This window comes from Salarias fasciatus, chromosome 23 (genome assembly GCF_902148845.1).
Source record: "Salarias fasciatus chromosome 23, fSalaFa1.1, whole genome shotgun sequence".
NCBI classification, from domain to species: Eukaryota; Metazoa; Chordata; class Actinopteri; order Blenniiformes; family Blenniidae; genus Salarias; species Salarias fasciatus.
The window spans coordinates 4198504-4218590 of NC_043766.1; the positions used below are offsets into that span (position 1 = coordinate 4198504).

The following is a 20087-nucleotide window of genomic DNA, read 5'->3' on the forward strand; positions in this document are numbered from 1 at the left end:
TATTTCAACTATAAATTCACCATATTTTTTTGAAGGAAAGTGCAAACACGTCTGTCTGATTGCTTTTACAGAAGGGATATTTCAATGATTGACATCAACTCTGAGGAATTTGCTACAATATTTTTGGGGTCAAATCCTGATATTTTAACCATGTGTGTACTCAAAAAGAATATTTATACATAATTCAGTTTCAGCATTATTCTTATAAATGAAGATAAAATTAACACAGGAGTATTATGTATTTATTTATAAATAATGTAGCATATAAAGATCATATCAGTATTCTTTCCATTTTTCCAAGTTGTATATTTTTGATCAGCATTATTATTACAATATCAAACACTCCTCTGCTCCGAAGTATTCATTTTCTTGGTCTTCAATATTCCGATGTCAGACTCAGACATCTGAATTATCGGTTTTGATTATTGTGATCAATGATGGTTTGACTTGGAGTCAATGATCATTCTGTCACTGAGTATTTTGAACGATGTTTGAAGGATTTCTATTAATTTTCATTATTTACAATAGGTTGATTTTTGCAACTAGGATTAGATTATGAAGAAAAAGAAAAACTCTTTGAATCTTGGTTGATATAGTACAACCTCTTATTACATGAAGTGCAAAGTGTGCACGTTATCTTCACCCAGAACAGTGCAGAAGCATTCAGGAATCAAACTGAAATAGCAAATTTAGAGATATTAAGTGTGTGAAAATAGGCATGTCTTCAAAGAGAAAATCAACAGCTACAAACAGATTTAAAAATTACTGCAGCGCAGGTTTCTAAAGAGTGGGAGAATGGACATCAGAACTCTTCAAACACTATAAATTGTGTTTTATTTTAAGATATCTGGTGTCGCTTTATGAAGTCTGTCACTGTTGTGACTGTTAGAGAGCTGTGGCTGTTCTCCATCACTCTGGCACACAGTGGAACAGTGGTTAACAACTTCAAATACTGGCAGAGAGTTTCCATGTGAGGTGTGTGTATGTGTGTGTGTCTGTATTTGCCCTAAAGGAGTGACATGATAGCTAACAGAACAAACACCACAGTTAGAATTATGACATATCTGACTGCAGCTCAATGGAAACAAGGGGAAGCACATCCAGTTGATTTCCAGTATACTCACCAATCAGCCACAACAGGGTTTCTGTGTGTGTGTGTGTGTGTGTGTGTGTGTGTGTTCTTCCACGCCGCTCTCTCACAGCCAGAGCTGCGCCGCTGTACACTTGCTCCCTAACGTAACTGCCTAATGTTTGTAATGTATGGCATACTGTTGTAAACACTGTTATCAAGGAAGATTTACTGTAAATGACCTTGAGGAATTGAAAAGCCAGTCAGGATGTGCGGCAGGAGTGACAGAGTGAGGAGTGTGAATATTAAGACCCCCACCGGCTCACGGAGGCCCAGCAGGCAGTGCAGCCTCCTTCCCAACCTCTAAATCATATCCATAAACCATAAATCAAGCCCGACACTCATAGCAGCTCGTCAAATCCGGCGGCCGTCTCATTCTGAAACAGAGCCTTGTAAATTATGCATTATCCGATCCATATGCATCTGGCGGTGCAGGGGAGATGTTTGTTATTCTGTCAGTGTTCAGGCCTGATATGGAGTTTTACACTAAGTGTGACATTTAGTTTCCGTGCCCATCCGTCCTCTGTGTCACACTGCACAATGAGGAGCCTTCATCTGAACCCAGGTGGTGCGCTGGAGGTCAAAGGAAAGCAAATATCAGGGTGGCGCACAGTCATAGAGATGGAAATGAGCCCAGAGGGATAGCCTGAATGGAAATGCATTCAGATTTTTACCATAATTGAATGCTTTCTGCAATGAAAAGCGTGGTCCCAAAAGCCATCAAGCTACTATTCATATCAATCACACATGTGCTAAAAGGAGCTGAAACATCCCATGCGATCCTGAATAGATGTGGCGTTCTGAATAAGAAATGCTCAGCATTAAGCCCCCTATCTTGTTGCTCTCCTCTTTCTTTCTTTAAGCCAGTGGCCTTACCACGAATGCAGACCTGGCTGCAACCGTCCACATGAACACTGGGAGTCACTGCAGGCACACAAAGCTTCAAACACGCAGCTCATGAGCAGCAATGCAGAGGGAAGTATCACACACACATAAGCACATGTATTTAAGTACTGCAGTTTAGCAGAACTGGAGATTAATACTTCACTAACCAAAGTTAAATGTAAAGAGGCTGTTTGCATGGCAGCTCCATAATTTAAACATAACAGCAAAATACTTTGAGCGCCTACTTCATATTGTATTAATCCACTGAGAAGGTTGTTTTCACTCCGTCTTAATAGCAGATCACATCAAGTTGACTTGTATGAAGATGCACAGTGTATAGAAGTAGGAGACAAGAGAACCAGACCCCCGTCGTCACCCTCTGTGTTTGGTGTCTCTATGGCTGAGTTCAAATATCAAAACCACCTAGATGGTTGAACCGCTTGAGTCACGCACTTTAATACCAAACGGACAAATGTTTGGACATTAATACAGGAATGTGTTCAAATATGACCTGAGACTTAGCCTTTCACTTTCGCTCAGGTACTGCAGAGGTGCTGTACCTCAATTAGCAAAATACAAAAAAAGAGTGCAATTTTGCTGCTTTCCTTCAATATGCGATAGAGTTCAATTCCCGTGTAGTGTGATGCAGCACTAGTGGTTTAGATGGCCCACTTTGGTACTGATTGGAGTATAAAGGAATAGGGAGTCAGGCTGAGTTGCCACTGACGTAGCTTGTACGTTTTGTTCAGGTACCCTACAGGCATCTACAACAACAACAACAACAACAACAACAACAACAACGGAAGAACCCCACATTATTGTACGCCTCCCTTTAGCACGTGTGTCGTGTAAAGGTTAAAACCCGACACTATGATGCATTTAGAGAAGGTTGCTCGATTATTATCTAATCCCTGGCTTTTTAGACTTTCACTTTTGAAACATTCTGAAACCGTACTTTGAATAAAAAGGAAAATTAGACCGGACATTGATACATCAACTTACTCTGGAGATCAATGGACAGGATCTGATTTCTATTCAGTACATCCATCCATCATCCATCCATCATCCATCCATCCCTCCCATATCACCATGTGTGGTTAGCTGGCCTCCGGCTGCAGGACTCTGACAGTGGAGCTGGATGTTCATGTTTCCTGTGAGTGAATTAGCTGTCTGATGTCAAGTTGTTTGCTCGCTGCCTCCTTTTCTCTCTCTTATAACACCCAGACGTGGCAGCAGAAAGTCTCCATCTTTGAATCTGCTTCTGCAGAGATTTCTTCCTGGTGAAAATGTGTGTTTTTCTTCTCACTGTTGTTCATGCTCCCTCATAAGGGATTGTTTGGTGTTTCTCTTTAAAAGTACGCTGAGATGGCTATGTTGCCACTGGCGCTATATGAGTAAAATGGAACTGAAACGCCAGCGTACTCGATGTCCATTCTTTGCTTGTGGAATATTTTTGCAGAATGACTCTACCAGAGGAACCTTTTAAAAACGACTTCAAAGACAAATGCAATGTTTTGGATGTATTCATCCCATCAGTGCTGCGAGGAAGAAAGAAAGAAAGGACGGGCAGGTGTATTCTAAGCTTTGCACAGGAAGTTATCCTATCAATTCCTACTAATCTCTCTGCTCTGCCCGTCTGTTATTGCCTGTTATCAGGACTGTAGGGAGTGGATATGTTTTTATCGATGGATCTGAGACATCAGCTGGGTGACTGCTGTTCTTCCTGCCCTGTATGTGACAGCCTGTGGTTATATCATCTCCTTCCCAGTCATCTGACTTGAATTAAGTGTGTGTGAAATTGACATCTTCATGATAACGCTGCATCCTCTTGAACATATCAATTAACCCCAATCACAGGAACCGGTCCAGGAATGTGGCGTGCGGGTGGTGCAGAGTTCAGCGCAGGATGCTGAAGGTGGCGTGTAGGACGGGACAGAGGTGCGGCCTGTGGGACTGTTTTATCATCTCTGTTAAGTAATTCCTGGAAGTGCTGCAGGCCGGCTGGGCGTGGAGACGGGCGGGGGGTGGCGGGGCAGTCACCCAGGCAATCAAGACAGAGCTGAAGCCTTGTGTGATCAGGATACATGTATCATAGGGAGAGCCTCACATCTGGCTCATAACCCCACCCCCACCCCCGCCCCCCAAGGGGATTTTCGACACTTCAGCATAACGCAAATGTTGACTTCATCACAACAACAAGCGGGCGCGATTTGTTTATGAGGCAAAAACAAAGATTTTGCTTATTTTGCTTATGTGAAGGTTTATGCCTCACGCTCCTTTCACAGCTCACTATAAATAATCCTGCTGTTCCCTCCTGACAGGAGATCCGGCCGGCCAACTTTTATCTTCAGGTATGGCAAAAGTTTTAAAACTCTGATCATCCAATGACGTTTCGTATCGACACACTATGAGAATCAGTTGAAAAGACAGAAGCACACGGATAATCGATTCAGGCTGTGGCTCTTTAAACTATCAGAGGACACTCAATGAAATGCTTTTCACCTTTCAGTGTTTCACCTTTTCAGTGTTCACATCTGCAGTGTTGAAATGTACACTCTCCCTGCATGAACTACTAAGACAAGCTAAAAAGAAAAAAAGAAAGAAAAGACACAGGACAAACAACACAGTTGCCTAAATAAACTCTCATTGTGTGTTTGTGATTTGCAATATTCATCCATGTGTAAAAGTTTGATGACTGTAGATGCTGCTGGTTTGTTATCTCAGAAGATTGTATTAATTCAGTGTTGTATGATGTGGAAGCGGCCAGGCTGGAGCCGCCTGTCTGATGTTCACGTGTTTCAGTCTTATTCAGACTTATGCACCAATGTAACTTTATTTTGAGGAGAGTTTTGTGGAGAAGGCATCCAGTCTGTGTTTCAATTTGTTTTCTTTTTTAAATTGTTCTATCCACTGAGAAACCCTCAATTAACTTTGTTCTGAATAAAAGAAACCGAGATATATTTCTGTGTCCTGTTCAGTGTTGATTTTGCTAGGCTACATACGGATTGGTAAAATGAGCAGTAACGCTGACGGATCTTTGTGCAAATAACAGAATGCTTATTTTTGCAGAGAAACTGACAAAAGTCACCTGGAAGCGCTTTATGGACTGTACTGTATTTCTCATGACTTTATCAGTAAAAACATCATCTGTCAAAAAGTGGCTACTGAAGGACAAATGGAAAGAATGTGGGGAGTCAACAATCAGAGGTGTCCAGTGCCGTGACCCATTTATTGTCCATTTATAAACGACACCCTGCTGAAATAATTTCATTTACAAGTTTACTACAAATCGAGAGGTTTGGATTTTATCAGCTGTCAAAGTTTGAATCTGAAATGCCGACGTGCGAACGCTGCCATCTGAATGAGTGGGGAAAGAAAGACACTGGCTGAAAAAAAAAAAACCCTGATTGAGAACCTCAAACAATGGACCATGACTCCGATACACAAACTGAGCTCTTCACCAGGCCTTGTGATGCACACACAGATCGCAACGTTCTATGGTCTAAATTATATGCTCATAGTATCTGCTTTAGGCAGAAGCTTTTCACTTCATCACAGCCTAATAATAATATTTCCATGTGTACAAAAGTATACAGGTATATTCTGTTGTTGAAAGGTGACCAAAACTCGATGACTAAACCATCAAATAATAATAAAAAAAAAACTCCCCACGCACAGGAAAAACAAGAAAACTAAACGAGGAATAGTCAAGGACAAGTTAAGGTGGCTCCTGCTGACGGGAGGTGGTGGGACAACCTTCCCGTCCAGTTTGTTTTGGTATCGTCTGGTTGGTCTTTGTGAACCGGCGTCCGCTGCATCGTCAGGACCTGCTGAAATGGCCTCGGCCACGCCAAGGAAAAAGTCTAGCTCCGCCACTGCTCTTTAAGCCAGTGCTACGGGGTTGTGCCCGTTTTCAGTCCCTCCCTGCTTCAGCACACTTCAATGTAATGTTAATGTCATCACCAGGCTCGTAAATAAAATAAAATATCCCTTTATTTCTGATTTGCAGTCAGATGTACAGTATTGCAACTGGCAGAGGCACACGAGTGTTTTCTGCAGTTTCTCGGTCTCCATTCTCACTTTGTGTAAATTCACTCATTCTGCTGCAGCAGCCCAGCGCGTCTCAGTTCGAGAAAACAGCTTCAAGAACAAAAACGATGCAAATTCACTAACTCAAACAAAAGTCTAAACGAGCAGCAAAAAGAGGAACGTGGAGCAAAAAGCACAGAAATAAAGCATCAACATCAAACGCTCTGCAGATAGAAACAAAGCACCGAATGCTATAAAGCCCGACGCGGTTAAACACTTTATTTCCTCCATTTTGCTGTGACAACGAGTTAATTTCACTGGTTGTCTCGAGTTATTTTTCTCATTTTCTTGAGACAACAGAGTTTCCTTTCTCAGCGTCTTGAAGTAAATTATCTCGTTCTGAAAAATAACCTCATTTTTCCGGCTCTCTATAAATCACCACAGACAGACGCGAGTTAAGCCTGTTTATGTGTTTCTTTATGCTTTTGGCCCTGTTTTCACTCAGAGAGTTATGATGCAAACGTCCTGTTTATCTTCCCGGAGCGTTTCACCCGGCAGTCTACCTGTGCAGGGTCCAGGTGTCTGGCCCACACTGCAGCCTTTCATCCAGGAACTGCAGCAACCAGGCCAGATTCACCAGGGAAGCTGCACTGTCTCTACTTGAATGCTCTCCTCTTTCCATGCTTCCCATCCCGACAGCCTTCGCTGTTATAGAACAATACGTTTTGCGGCGGAGCACGGCAGTGTAAGATAAGCACGAACAGTGGATCATTTCTTTAACAAACTGTGGATATTTGTGAATCATATTTGGACTTAGAGGACATACAAACCTCACTCATTAAAGTTGAACACGTGTTTATTTGTATCCATGATATGAATCGTTCAAACTAACACTGCAAAAAGAGACAATCATTCAGAAACCAGGTTTGAATAAAACACAAGAAATCCACTTACAGTCCGCTGGCTGGGGGTAGTGAAGTTCTGGTTCATGAGGAAAGGCTTTCCATTCTCATCACAATGTCCAGAAGCAGCCGGCATTCAGCCTGTGACGCTGTCCCATGTCCTCATGACACCAGCACATCAGGACAGAAAACAGGCGGTTTACCTGCTGAAGGTGTTTGGGGCGCCACAGACACCTGGACCCTGCATTAGGAGGCTAAACATCACAGTTCCAGACAAACCACGGCTGATCGTCTGGCTTGATGATGCTGTGATCGGCAAGTAGATGTTGCAGCTGAGTTGTCGACATGTTGTCTTTATCTTTCCAGTTTAAATAAAGTTTTCAGACAACTCTGTTTCCTGCAGGGTTGCTGTGATTATATATAATAATGAGTGAAGGATCTTAATGACTGTGGATCCAGTTTCTGGGGAAATGCGTATAAAGAATGCCAGGGTGGCCTCGCAGAACAGTCATAATTCTGCGTCATATCTCAATATTTATTCATTATAAAAATCTCAGCAGATTGCCAGAGGGTGGATCGTTCTCACTTCGGTGATAACTTTATGTCTGTTTTTCAGTAAAATGTTATTATGATGGCATCCAGTCCTGAGTCTGTCGAATGGCTCGGCTCACTGTGACCTTGCTTTTGTTTCTGACTACTGAAACAATTTGCTCAAACAAATATGTTATTTCAACATAACATTTGGCTCTCCTGTTCCTCCCTGCAGCAGACAGTCCGGTGGACTAAAAGAGTGTAAATTAGTGAAAAACGTTTGTCGGATGTAGCTCTCCGTCTCTGTGCATCCCTTCTGTTTCTGTTGGCTGGATTTCCATGTTTATGAAGACTGAAAAGGTGCAACAATGCTTCATCCAAGCCACTCCTGTGTGAAGGGAAGCTAGAAAGCAGATGGTGCCGACCAGCAGGAAGAAGAGGAGGATTTTTCATTCTATATGCGGGTAAATGAAGGCGATGCAGTGAATGTATCCGCTGGTGTGAATGAACAAACCTTCTCAGGAAAAAAAAAAGTCTCTTCTCGTCCTTGTTCTCAGCCGTAGAGGCTGCAGTGGTGTTAAAACATAAACAATTTCCATAGTGCGCCTCCTCGACAGCTTCATTGAGCCAGGCTATTTACGAGGCAGCTTAGGAAATTGAAAATATCATGATTTAAGCTTGTTAAAACAATGGGTCATGAAGCGGGCCAGGGCTACTTTAACGACCACAATCAATGAGGCTCCTCTATGATAGAATTCAAATTAAACTCCATTAGCTGGAGCAGAATTGGCCTCCTGTCCGTCTCTGGACTGCAGGTCATCCAAAAAGTAATTAGAAGGAAAATGAGAGGAGACTGCGAGGAATTCTTCACTTTGCACGATGAAACATTTTTAATTACATTATCAATCTTTCACATTAATTCTCGTGTGAAAAAAAAAAAAAAAATGGAATCGCCACATGTACAGCTTCTCAGGTGTGAAGCCGCTGAGTGCTGATACAACACAGAGCAGAGGATGCAGCAGGAATAAAATAATAATAATGATAACAATAATAATGATAATACATTGAAAACAGCGGATGAATCCTGGTGGTTTCCACTGGCGTTTTGACAGAGACTGAGAGAACAGCGCTGCAGGGCTGAGGAGTCGTCGTTCGGGGCCCGGCCGGCCGAGGAGCCGCGGCAGACTGTTATTTGTGGATGAAAGCAGGCAGAATGTCTGCAGACGCTGTACCGTGCACTATTGACACACGGGGGGCCACGAAGCCGGAGCTGCTTCTACCTTTGAAAAGCAAACAGAGCTAAAGGGGCGAGCGGGTCAAGGTGGGAGTAATAATGTCGGCTCTGTCCGTAGACGCTACCGCTGTTTGCTCTGGTCCCGAGGCAAAGCAAAGAACCTGTGAAGCTGCGTTTTTAGCAAGCATGTTGGATCCTGGGGGAATAAAGTCCTCACAAAATTAACCGATCATCCAGCCGACGAACTGCAGCGTTGACTTTGAAGCTAAATTAAAAGGCGGATCTGCTATAGCGTCTAGTGGGAAATCCTGAGCGCCCGCAGACTCATCAAGGTGAAACATTTTCAATGCTGCAATGAACTCTATTTTCACTAAACCTTAATAAATGTTTTACCGAACACAAATAATCAAAACTCATGACCCTGTGACCCTTGACATGGTCCCTATTCTGTCACTGTGAGATCAGACTGTCCCGTTTACATGAACACTGAATTAAATATGACCGATTCAGTGAGTGGATGCACGAGAGCATGGTTTTACCCTGAAGTTCACTCGTTTACCGAACTTCTGCCTTTTCATCACTTCTCCTTGTTCAAGTATTTGTTTGAGGGCTGTCTTCTGAATCAATCAGGACGCTTTTCTGGAAACAGCGTGAAGTGTGTGACCGAACAGCGTTACATAACGAACACACAGTAAGGATGATTCCTTCACCATGATTCCTTCTTTGTGTCCGGAGCCCGGAAGACGCCATATCAATAGATAGATACGATCCAGTCCTGCAAACCGGCGGCAGGTTCCAGGAACATGACCGACGAGGAGTCCAGACTGCATCCATAAGGTGAAATAAAGTTTGGACAGCGGCTGAAAATGAAGGCGTCAAAATTTACCAGTTGGAATCTGAATGTTGAGACATTTTATTATGCAAAGAGTACAATATTCTGATCAGAAAAACAGGTAGCAAAGGATAAATACTTTATTCGTGTCTTTTTCTTCTTTGTTCACAAGCCACCTTTGTATAAGAAATACTGAAAAGATTCTCCATATAAATGCTTTACACTTCTTTTCCGAGTGGGAGACTGACAACCAAACATCTCTGAGGCAAAAACCGGGCTGTGTGAAGCATCATGAGTTATATCCTCAAATCTACTGAAGCCATGCAGATAAATTCCCCAAGATAGACATAAAAAAAAAAAGAAAAAAAAAAGTGGCGCTCACAGTAGGCCGACTTTGTGACTGAAATGAAAACGAAGGGAGAAAGAGCGGAGCTCTGGTCTGTTGGGCGCTGTGTGTGGTGAAGTGAACGAGCGATCCTGTGAGGAACATGCGAATGTGGCCGACGCCGCGGAAGCGACTGCGAAGGCGTCTGAGCCAAATCACAGAACGAACAGAACCTTCGAAGTAAAGTGAACAGACTGCAGAGTCACAATCTGACAGAGACGCCAGAGAAAACCGAGGAGCGGCGGGGGGAAAAAAAAACGAAGAGCGAGGCAGGAGGAACCGAACCAAGGACAAAGTCTCATAAATATCTCTAGCAACACAAAAAAACGCTCCATCCTCGCCGAACCAAACAGATTCAGCATCACGGGGAGATCTGTTAATTACTTTCCAGTGTTAAGGCACATGCTATTCTTACTTAGAAAATACAGAAATATAAATGACCTTTGGTAAATGTTATACTTTTTACAACAACATACGGTAGAGTAACAGAAGAGACAACAAAACATTAAAGGTGCTGCTGCTTTAAACTGCTGAACGATGAACTGTGGAGTCGTTTCTATCCTCCTGCTGGTGCGACGACGCATGCATAACTTTATTAGAAAACCTTATTGGAATAAAAATAAAAGTGACAAGAGGATGAAATCTCCCGTTGTTTGTGTCGTCGCCGACACGCTGCATTTCTCACATGATGCTTTCAAAGTGCGAAATAGAATTTACATTTTAAAGCCACATCTCTACATTTGGAAAAGGTGTTCAGCACCTCTCAGCACTGAGGATTTGGTCTACAGCTAAAAACAGGCACAAAGGCCGTCAGAACACAGAATAAACAGAATATAAAAAAAAAGTTATTTCAAGTAAACTTGTTTATGAAATGAGATGGCAGCTTGGAATGAAAGGAATAGTTTGATATTTTGGGAAATGTGCTCTTAATGAGCTAAAAAATAAAAAAATAAAATGCTCCCAGTCTTATATTTGCATTAAATATGAAGCCTGATGAAGGTTGGCTTAGTCTAGCAGGAAAAACAAAACAAAAACCTCCAAATCCTCTGAATTATCGCAAGCAAAAAACTGTCTATTTCTTAATAATGTCAACATGATGGACTATTTATTAGCTCTATCAGCAGTGACTTTTGGAATTTACTGGCGATCTCGTCAATAAATTTAAGTAAAACCCTGTAAGAACAGTTTGTGAGGCTGTGAGAGGATCGGTGAGAACAGAGACGCTCTCTCTCTCTCACTTCTACTGAGGTTCGCCCAACGCTGAGCTCCAGCGGCGACCCGCTGACGTCTCATAATAATCACACCAGACTTTCTGGTTAAGATGAAACTAACATGATACAAACTGTTTTCTTTAGATGATCCAGCTTCAAGCAAGATTAGGATTTTGATGCTAATCGTGACCACATCCTGTAAAGCTGTGTGTTTTTATGAAGTCGTCATCAGCATCATGTGTGTGTGTGTGCAACCTGTGTTATATGTCCCCATTCTTTGATTTGACACAATTCCCACTCAATATTTTCTCGTATTTCAATTTTGTTGCGCTCGACGCAGATTTAGGCGTTGTGCTTGTTGCTACACTGCCCCCTGGAGGATTGGCATGCTCATAGCAGCTCGGAAACAGGTGTTTGTTAAAACACTGACGGTGTGTAAATGTGGCCCGTTCGTTTCAGGCGCCACTCCTCTCGTCTTGTGCTTAACTTAAGACAGCCGATCAGCAAAGAGACTAACTGATGAACTTCTTCAACTGCCAAAAGCCTCAGTGCTGGTGGCTTCTTGAGTTGTGTATTTGAACCAGTATTGGAAATAGGTAGGGCTTCTAGTTAACATAACGATTTCAGTGAAATTGCACCATTTTTTGCCTTTGTTTGTTAAAAAAGTTTCATGTTTACTCGGCAGCTTCATGTCCATTTACCCAGAAACAGCAGGAACACTGAAAACCTTGTAGTTAGCACACTGGGCCACGAGATGGCGCTGTGGTTTGTGTGCAAATCCCTCTGTTCCCATTAGTTCACTCCAGATATATTAACATTTAATGTTCAATGATTATTTGAAAATACTGGATCTTTTGTTTTCCCATGGAAGAATCTCTTTCCGTTCATCATGGTTGTTTTGGTCGTTTTTGTCACGTTTGTTTCAGGAGAGCAAAATAAATATTATTGTTGACCAAACGTCCAGCTGGTATTTTTGTGCTGTGTTCCCCGTTCTCCACCTTGAGCCGGGATCATAGCACTGATGTTTAAAGAGGCGGGAATGCAGATTATTTTCACACCTTTTGGCTCCAGCTTCATGTTTAACACAGACGACTGAGAACAGCTTCGACTCTCGGTGAGAAGCACATTCCCAAAATGTCAATCTACTGTTGACGTTTTACTGGCTAGCATTGTTTAACGCACACACACACACACACACACACACACACGCACACTTACACACACATCATTCCGGTTTTGTGGGGACACTTCCTGTCTTAAATAAAACCTGAACCCACAGAACCTAAAGCTTTAACCTCAAATCAGCACTGATGGTGAAATTATTGACACACACACACACACACACACACACACACACACACACACACACGCACACACACGTAGCATGATTCCTGGTAGGCTAAACTGACAACTGGTTGAACTCCCAAACTGCATAATTACAGGTAACAATGGTAATTCAGCACTGTGCAACTCAACAGCGAGAAATTCTCTAGTCTTTAAAAGTTTGAAAAAAAAAAAAAAAAAAAAAACCCAAAACAAACAACAAACAAAAGACAAAAACAAAGAAGCAAAGTTTGTAGATCCAGCAACAAGACTAAAACGTGCACTGGGACAATGCCTCTCTTTGCATTATGTAAATAGAAAAACTTTGGTGTGTGTGGAAATCCTCTTAAAACGCGCTCACAATGTAAAAACTTCTCTCTGCAGGAGTGCGACCGGCAGCGGTTGAAGGCCGCAGTGGCGTCGGCTGCAGGTCTACAGGCCGAAGCTGAAGGAATGAACGGGGTACCGTATCAGAGAGAAAACAAGAATCCTAGATAAACCCAGCACTGGAATGTTTCGACTCGTCCACGTATCAAAAAAAAACCCTGATGAGATGCTTCTTTCTGTGGAATCCAAACTTCCCAGGATTCAGCAAACATTAGAACAGACGGGAGCGTTTCCAGTTCTTCCTGCTCCCAAACCTCTAAACTATCTCACATCCAAAATATACAGTACCTATTTGCATCTTTTCATAAAAAGAATCTCCTCGAAAAAAATAGAATTAGATTTTTAAAAACCTATCGTGCAAATTGAGAGCCTGGAGCATCATGTGCGGGTCCGTAAGACTTCACGTGGCGGCGTGTGGCGACTGCGCCGGCGCCGCGGCGGACTCTGTCCTGTGCGCCGGCCGCACGCGGGTCTGCAGACCTTCCTCGGCCGTCCTGGTGTACTTGACGCAGCGCGGGGCTCCGCCGGGCGGCAGGCTCAGCTGGACGCTGTCGGCCTTGGCGAGCAGCGGCGTGGAGGTGACCCAGCCGGACGCGCTCGGGTCCGACAACTCCTCGCTCTTTTCCAGGCACTCCGAGTCTTTGGCTGACGGCGTCCGCGGCTCGGCGGGCGGCGGAGCGTCTTTGGTGTAGGGAAGGGTGCTTCCTTCGGAGGGAGCCGGTGAGTAAGGGCCGGAGAGGCCGCCCTTCTCCTCGTCGGTCTGTAAACCCGGCCCTGGTCTGGAGGTCTGGCTCCTCTGGTCCTCTTTACTGCAGCCTCTCGGCCAGGGCTTGGCGAGGGAGAGGAGGGGCGTCTTGGAGACGAGCGGCAGCCCCGCGGCGACGCCGCTCAGGCTCAGGATGTTCCTGAGGGTGTCGGTCGGGAGTCTGTCCAGCTGCCTCCCGACCTGGACCGGGCTGGGAAACAGCGTGCCTTGACACGCCCTGTAGAAGTATCTGGAAGACAGAGAGGAGAGACAGTCAGGCGCTGGGAGCGCCACGCCGGCGGGCATCGCCGAGGCCGAAACGCACCGAGGCAGGAGCGCCGACATGGGCGTGATGAGGCAGAGCAGGTAGAAGAGGGGGTCCTGCAGCAGCCTCTGCATGGTCCAGTAGGGGTTGGAGGGCGAGTAGCAGGTGGGGCAGGAGGCGTTGTAGCAGAGGGCAACGGTGAAGAACAGCGTGATGCTGAAGGCGATGGACAGCCAGTTCATCCAGGTCTGCAGGAAACAGGAAGCTTCAGTCACAGTGTGAGCAGCACAGCGAGAAGCAATCACCTAACCCAGAGAATCGACAGTCATAGCTGATAAACCTGCCCTAATAATCCAGAACCTGCGTTTCGCAGATCAAGATCACTTCCTGAGGCCTGAACATGAAATAAACTGAAGAAGAAACAAGTCCGAGACATTTCACACAAACAACGTGGTGCGTATGAATGTGGATCGAATCGAAGCGGACATGGACCGACCCTGAAGCTGCAAGAATGCGCCGGCACTAATAAACCTCGTCCAGGGTCACGCGTCGCTCTCTTTTCTGAGGGACGAGGGAAAACCGCCGTACTTCACTGACGACTCAAAAACCTTTAACGCAACCATTAAACTGAAGCAATCTGACAGTAAAGTCACAAAAGCAGAGTCTTTGAGTGTAAACAAGCCTTCACTTTGACTCTGAGTGATCAGCTCAAGTCCAAAAACCATCTCTCTGAAATGACAAGAGCCGGTAAACTCCATTTCAGTCCCAACATAAATACTGTTTGAGAGCTGCTTCAATATTTTTGGGTCACTCGGAGGTAGCGGAGCAAACAACAAGGACAACATACTCCTGTTTTATTGGCTGTTTTGTCACCTGTCAAAAATACAAACGACTTTTATGACCGTACATTACATGACTATTTGATATATATGATGACGCGCTTCGCTGCACTGTGGACGGAATGACACCGTGATCATAAATACGACGATACGCTCATCATCACACTGATATCTGCCTTTTCAGTCCATATTCGCCCTCCAACGATCCAACGGCGCCAAAACCAGCAGAGACCTCTGATAAAAGCTATTTTTCTCATCACCTGCCAGGTATTTGATCCAGAGACAGAGTCAGTGAGATATTCGGTCTGAATATCAGCTCACCTGGCGAGCAGGCAGTCCACTGATGAACGGGAAAACATTCAAATACAAAAACAATATTGCATTTTTGAAGTAAATGACTGCAAAGGGCCTCCTGTTTTTTTGCAGACGCCTTTTTCCCAACATGGAAACACACACAGCGACATCAGTGTTTCATCTACTAATCCAACTAAAGCACAACTTTAAGGCTGACTTTAAATATTTCTACATTCTCTGATATTATCCTCAAAAACCGACGCACCAGAGGAACCGCTCGGACCCGAGGGCTCAATGTTTGTTCTTATTACTTCTTCACACGTTTGACCGTCGGTCTGAAAATATGGATGAGTGAAACCTTAGGGTTTGAAATCTCACAGAGTTATGCATTAAACTGGAGAACAAGCTTCAGGACACTGAAATATTCAATAGAAAAAGAAAAGACAAATGTTTCCTGACGTAATCTGGAATATGAGCAATGAATGTGATCAAAGCAATCACTGAAATACTGCTGCGTTTGCACAACGCTGCACGTGGAAATCCGTCTTCTGGTGCGCTTTGATGAGTTTAGAAAGAGAAAAGAAAAAAAAAACCTCCAGCGTTTCATCCTGCAGTTGATTGGCTGATCTGACATCTGACAGAGTGAATATTACACAACGGCTCGCCGCGGCATCGTCCTGACACACATAATTAATTACAGCCTCTGTACAGGAGACAGGAGCGCTGCCTGCCGTCACCTCAAATACCTTTAATTGACTTTCACAGCCGTTTACCGATCATGCATGCATTATGCTCCCCAGCAGCGGGAGGATGAAGTACCTGCCAGCACAGCGTTTGTTTACCTTCAGCCGGTGCCGCTCGCTGTGAATACCGGCGGCACGAGGGGCCGATTGTGTCTCGGATGTTAGTTAGGGAACAGAACATTCTTCATGTGTATTAGAGAAAGAAAAAGAAAAAAAAAAAAAAACTTGTCAGGCTAAATTTACAACCCGGCACATAATGGAAAAGACCAAGAGTCATAAATTTAAAAGGCTCATGACCAAACAGCGCCGCGCTGTTTTACTGGAATCACAATGGATGTGGATGGCTGGGAATAAAGGCCGGTGCAGCGCGGCGACGTCCTGCTGCGAGCAGGTAAATTACTTTCCCGAGAGGCCACGTGAAAAACGAACCCCTAATTCACACCCGGGACAGAGTTTTCATTTGTTCACGTGGTCGAATGCCGCTCGCACCAGCTTCATATCGGCTGTTGCTTCGATCTTTTCTTCGTTCCTTGATTTAAAAGTTTTTATGTTTCTGACTGTTGTCGTGTTCCCCCACACGTCTCCAAAGTATCATTATCAAATACATGGCCACGATCATTTCCAGAGAAACTGCAACGCTATTGTTGCATTTTGGCGTGGAACCTTTAGAGAACACTGAAAACTCAGTCGACAAGTAAAAGAGGGGAAAACAAAACTTTCTGAAAAGCTGACGTCTACTCTTCTTGAAGCGTAATCCGATACAGTTTTTAATTAATGAGTAAAAGTATCACTATCATCCAGACACTGGCAACCTGCAAAATGAGGCAAAAAAATAACACCACTTCTAGAAAAGTGGCTCCAAATCAGGTGAAAGTTAGTCAGCTGGAGTTAAACATCCAGACGGCAGGAATCACAGAGCGAGAAGAGAGGCCTCCTACCCATGTCTTCGTCTCAATGCCCAAATGCAGCAGAATGGTGAGTAAGGCGATGGTGGTGATGGGGGTCCCCCATGTAAACAGATCCACGTCGGAGTCCGCGTACGCCTGGAGGCGGAGGCAGAAACGGCGAATTCACTGCAGCAACCAGGAGGTGCGAAGGACCAGCCAAACAATCAAAAGCAAACTCACAAAGTAAGGGATGAAGAAGCAGACCAGGCTTTGGTAGAAGGCATCGATCATGTTCATCCAGAACATATATGGCTTATATTCCTGTCAGACAGAAACAGACGTTAAACGGACGGCAAACTCTTCACCGGAGAGGCGAGCTGTGACCGAACACATGTCAGAAACAGCTCGAACCAGTGATACTGCTGAGTGTGAGCTGGAGCACAAATCAAGCTTTTCTAGAGTAATTGGTGAATCATTTCCAAAAGGAATGTGGTTTTCTTTTTTTAACTTTATATCAAGGAGCAAGTGAAACTCTCCACGTCTCTGAGCGGCGTCTTCAGGGGTCATGGGAAAGGGGAAGAGGGAAAAAAAAACCCTCACACACACCTTATCTCTTAATTATGAGAAAAGATCTCGTAATTACGAGATGCAATGCACTATCATACAGGGGCAATGACGGCAGTTAATCTGCTTTTAACGGTCTTCTCCGTTTGTGATGCTGAGGAAAAACTGTTTCCTAAAAATGAGGGATGGCATTAAGGATGGACGGATGGATGAAATCTCATATCACTGGAATTCATGGTGTGTGGCTCGCTGTGCAGTTGTTCAGTAGTTAAAACCTCCTAAAAACTTCCCCAAACACAACCAGAAGAAGGGCAGCGTGCTTGGTGCAAACCGGCAAAAAGCCACAGCTCATTTCTGATATAACGCTGAAGAAGAAGAAGAAGTAAGTACAAGCCGACTCTATCCGAGAAAACGAGTCCTCCCGAAGCAGACCGAGGAGAGCAGAGCAGGAATACCTCGGAGTTTTGGCCGTTGACGTAGAGCTGAGGTAGATGCTGGAGCGTCTCTGCCGACACGTCTTTGTCCAGCGTGCCAGTGATGAGTTGTGGGAAGGCGGAGAACATCAGGTTGAAAAAGATGAGATACCACTGGTCGATCATGGCCGAGCCTGAGAATCCACAGTAGAACTGATACCAGAAGATGAGCGCCACGAACATCTGTGGACACGGAGGGGAGGGAGTCACACCACCGACAGGAAAACACACCGACCGCAGGGCAGATCAGCTGTGGCCTATAATGAAGACCTAAGGCACAAAATCTGTGGATTAATATAGAAACTACACCGTTTCACTTCTACCGCTACTTTTTAACAACTGTAAAAGACTCAAATGTTCTTTAAAATTCGCCATTCATGACTTCCTAGTTTGAACCTCTAAATATCAAATACAAACAATTTACTTAAACCTGTGACACCGTCTAAATCCCGACGTTTGTCATCTACTGTGCATTCAGGATTAGGGTGGAGGCAAGTAGCCGAGTTTAAATTATAAAAACAGAAGTTCAGTTTGGTTTTAACTGATAAATACTGTAGACAGTGGTAGAGACCGTACACAGGAAGTCGGGACATACAAAATGTCCAAAAAGAGTCAAAATGGCTAAAACAGAAATGGTTGATAATATTGCTGATATAGGAACAAACAAGAAACCAAACTAAACACTAAAATGTGTAAAAGCTACATAAAGCGCCGGCGGTTCCACACTGCAGTTAAGAAAAAACATGAATGGAAACTAGTGAACTAATGTAGCAGAGAGGGATGTGTAACTGCACGAGCTTTATCCTCACTGTGAGGCTCAAAGACGCCTTGTGGCTTCAGACGCCGTTCGTTCGGTGGAACGCGGCGACCCGCAGACCCCCGCTCTGAACCCTGACGTGACTGTGAGGCTCGTGTTCTCGTGGTCATACGGCTGAGGGAAAGCGGCTTACGGCGTTCTTGTAGAAGAAGTAGAGGATCATGTTGGCCAGCCTGGAGTAGCACCAATGCCCGTGGACCAGCAGCAGCTTCTGGAGATACCGGAAACGTGGGAGCGCAAAGTCGCTCGCCATCACCGCCTGCAAAGCACCACAGTCACCCAACGTTAACTTTCCTCCCCCCTCCTCCTTCTCCTCCTCGCTGTCCCGTCGCCTCTCAGCAGCGATAACCTTCGAGCCAAGCGTCCACGTTCTGGGAAGGGCCGTCACTGTGGCGGGAGATCCAGGAGAATCTGAAACCCTCCTCGCAGTCCCGCCCACCTCCCAACGCCGCCGCCAAGCCGTCCACGCCGCCTCTCCACTGTCAACAAGAGAAACAACGGCGGGCGCCTCGCTGATCGCAATGACCCCCGAACGGCGGCGTGGGGAGCGCACTCCTGATCGAGCAGAGGTGTGTTAATCATAATGTGGCGCGTGCCGGCCCGAGTCGCAGAGGTGTGTGTCTCAGCACGCCGCGGGATGCCAAGGACCGACTGGCCGTCTCATTAAGAGCACATTTGATTAACGGTGATTAATCTAGCAGCTCCGGCGGAGACGGGAAGCCGAGGCTCAGATGGGCCGGAACAGATGGGCTGCGCGGCGGCGCGGCAGCGTGCCGGCGCAGCCTCCCCTGGAAGTTAATTGGGAATCTCCATCATCGCTGCGTAGGATCACCGCAGCGAGTCCGGGCGCCAGAGTTAAATGAGAGCGGGGAAGGAGGGACGTCGCCTCTTATTTATTTATCTCCCCTCCTCTGCGGCGGCGGCGCCTTCGTTAGGGCCGTTACCTCGGCCGTGACCTTTGTGAGGACGGCGTCCCGCGCTCGGCGCCCGTAAAGCTCAGTGCTTTGCAGCGTGACGCGGGGGAAGCGGGCGGGACGAGCCGACTGACTCAGCACGGCGCTGGAAATCCCATTTAGAGGAAGTGTATGGATGAGGGCTGAAACTCGCACTTAGGAGTAATGAAAAGCCGTTAGCGGCGCTGAAGAACCTCCCCTCGTTCGCCCAGTCCTGGATCTCCTGGCTGCTCTCGCAGCAGTGACGCTTTTTTATGATCCGCTCTACCCCCCCCCACCGCCACCAGTCCCCCCTCCCCTCCCCACTGCCTCATTCCCGTTCTCCGTCCGCCACGCCCACATTCCTCCTTACCTGCATGCCCTCCTGTCCCGAGATCCCGACGCCGACGTCCGCCACCTGGATCATGCTGACGTCGTTGGCGCCGTCACCTGTGACCGATGCGGCGGAGCAGAGCAAAGGAAACACGGTCACTGATTGGTCGGCGGGGGCGGTCATTACCGGCTCGTGTGACGGCGACGTGGCGAAGGCGGCGCTCGCTCCCGGGTGTTTATTCTGTTGGTGGGGGGACCGGCGAGACCAGGAGCCATCAATCTGCGCCCGTGTTCGATATGCGCCGTGGTTTACTACCTGACCTTCACCATCGCCGCGCACAGGCAGG

At 45.6% G+C, this 20087-nt stretch overlaps 1 protein-coding gene across 1 annotated transcript in view; it reads right to left on the reverse strand.

Moving 5' to 3' along the window:
• Positions 1-12693: 12693 nt before the first annotated feature.
• Positions 12694-20087, reverse strand: part of atp10a (ATPase phospholipid transporting 10A) — a 33939-nt gene continuing 26545 nt past the window's right edge. The window contains exons 15-21 of the mRNA XM_030083800.1: positions 19781-19857; positions 18609-18734; positions 17641-17841; positions 16862-16942; positions 16673-16777; positions 13919-14106; positions 12694-13843 (exon numbers count right to left, since the gene is read on the reverse strand). Coding sequence (XP_029939660.1) covers positions 13249-13843; positions 13919-14106; positions 16673-16777; positions 16862-16942; positions 17641-17841; positions 18609-18734; positions 19781-19857 — 1373 coding nt within the window. The 3' untranslated portion in view covers positions 12694-13248. The remainder of the gene's footprint in view (positions 13844-13918; positions 14107-16672; positions 16778-16861; positions 16943-17640; positions 17842-18608; positions 18735-19780; positions 19858-20087) is intronic.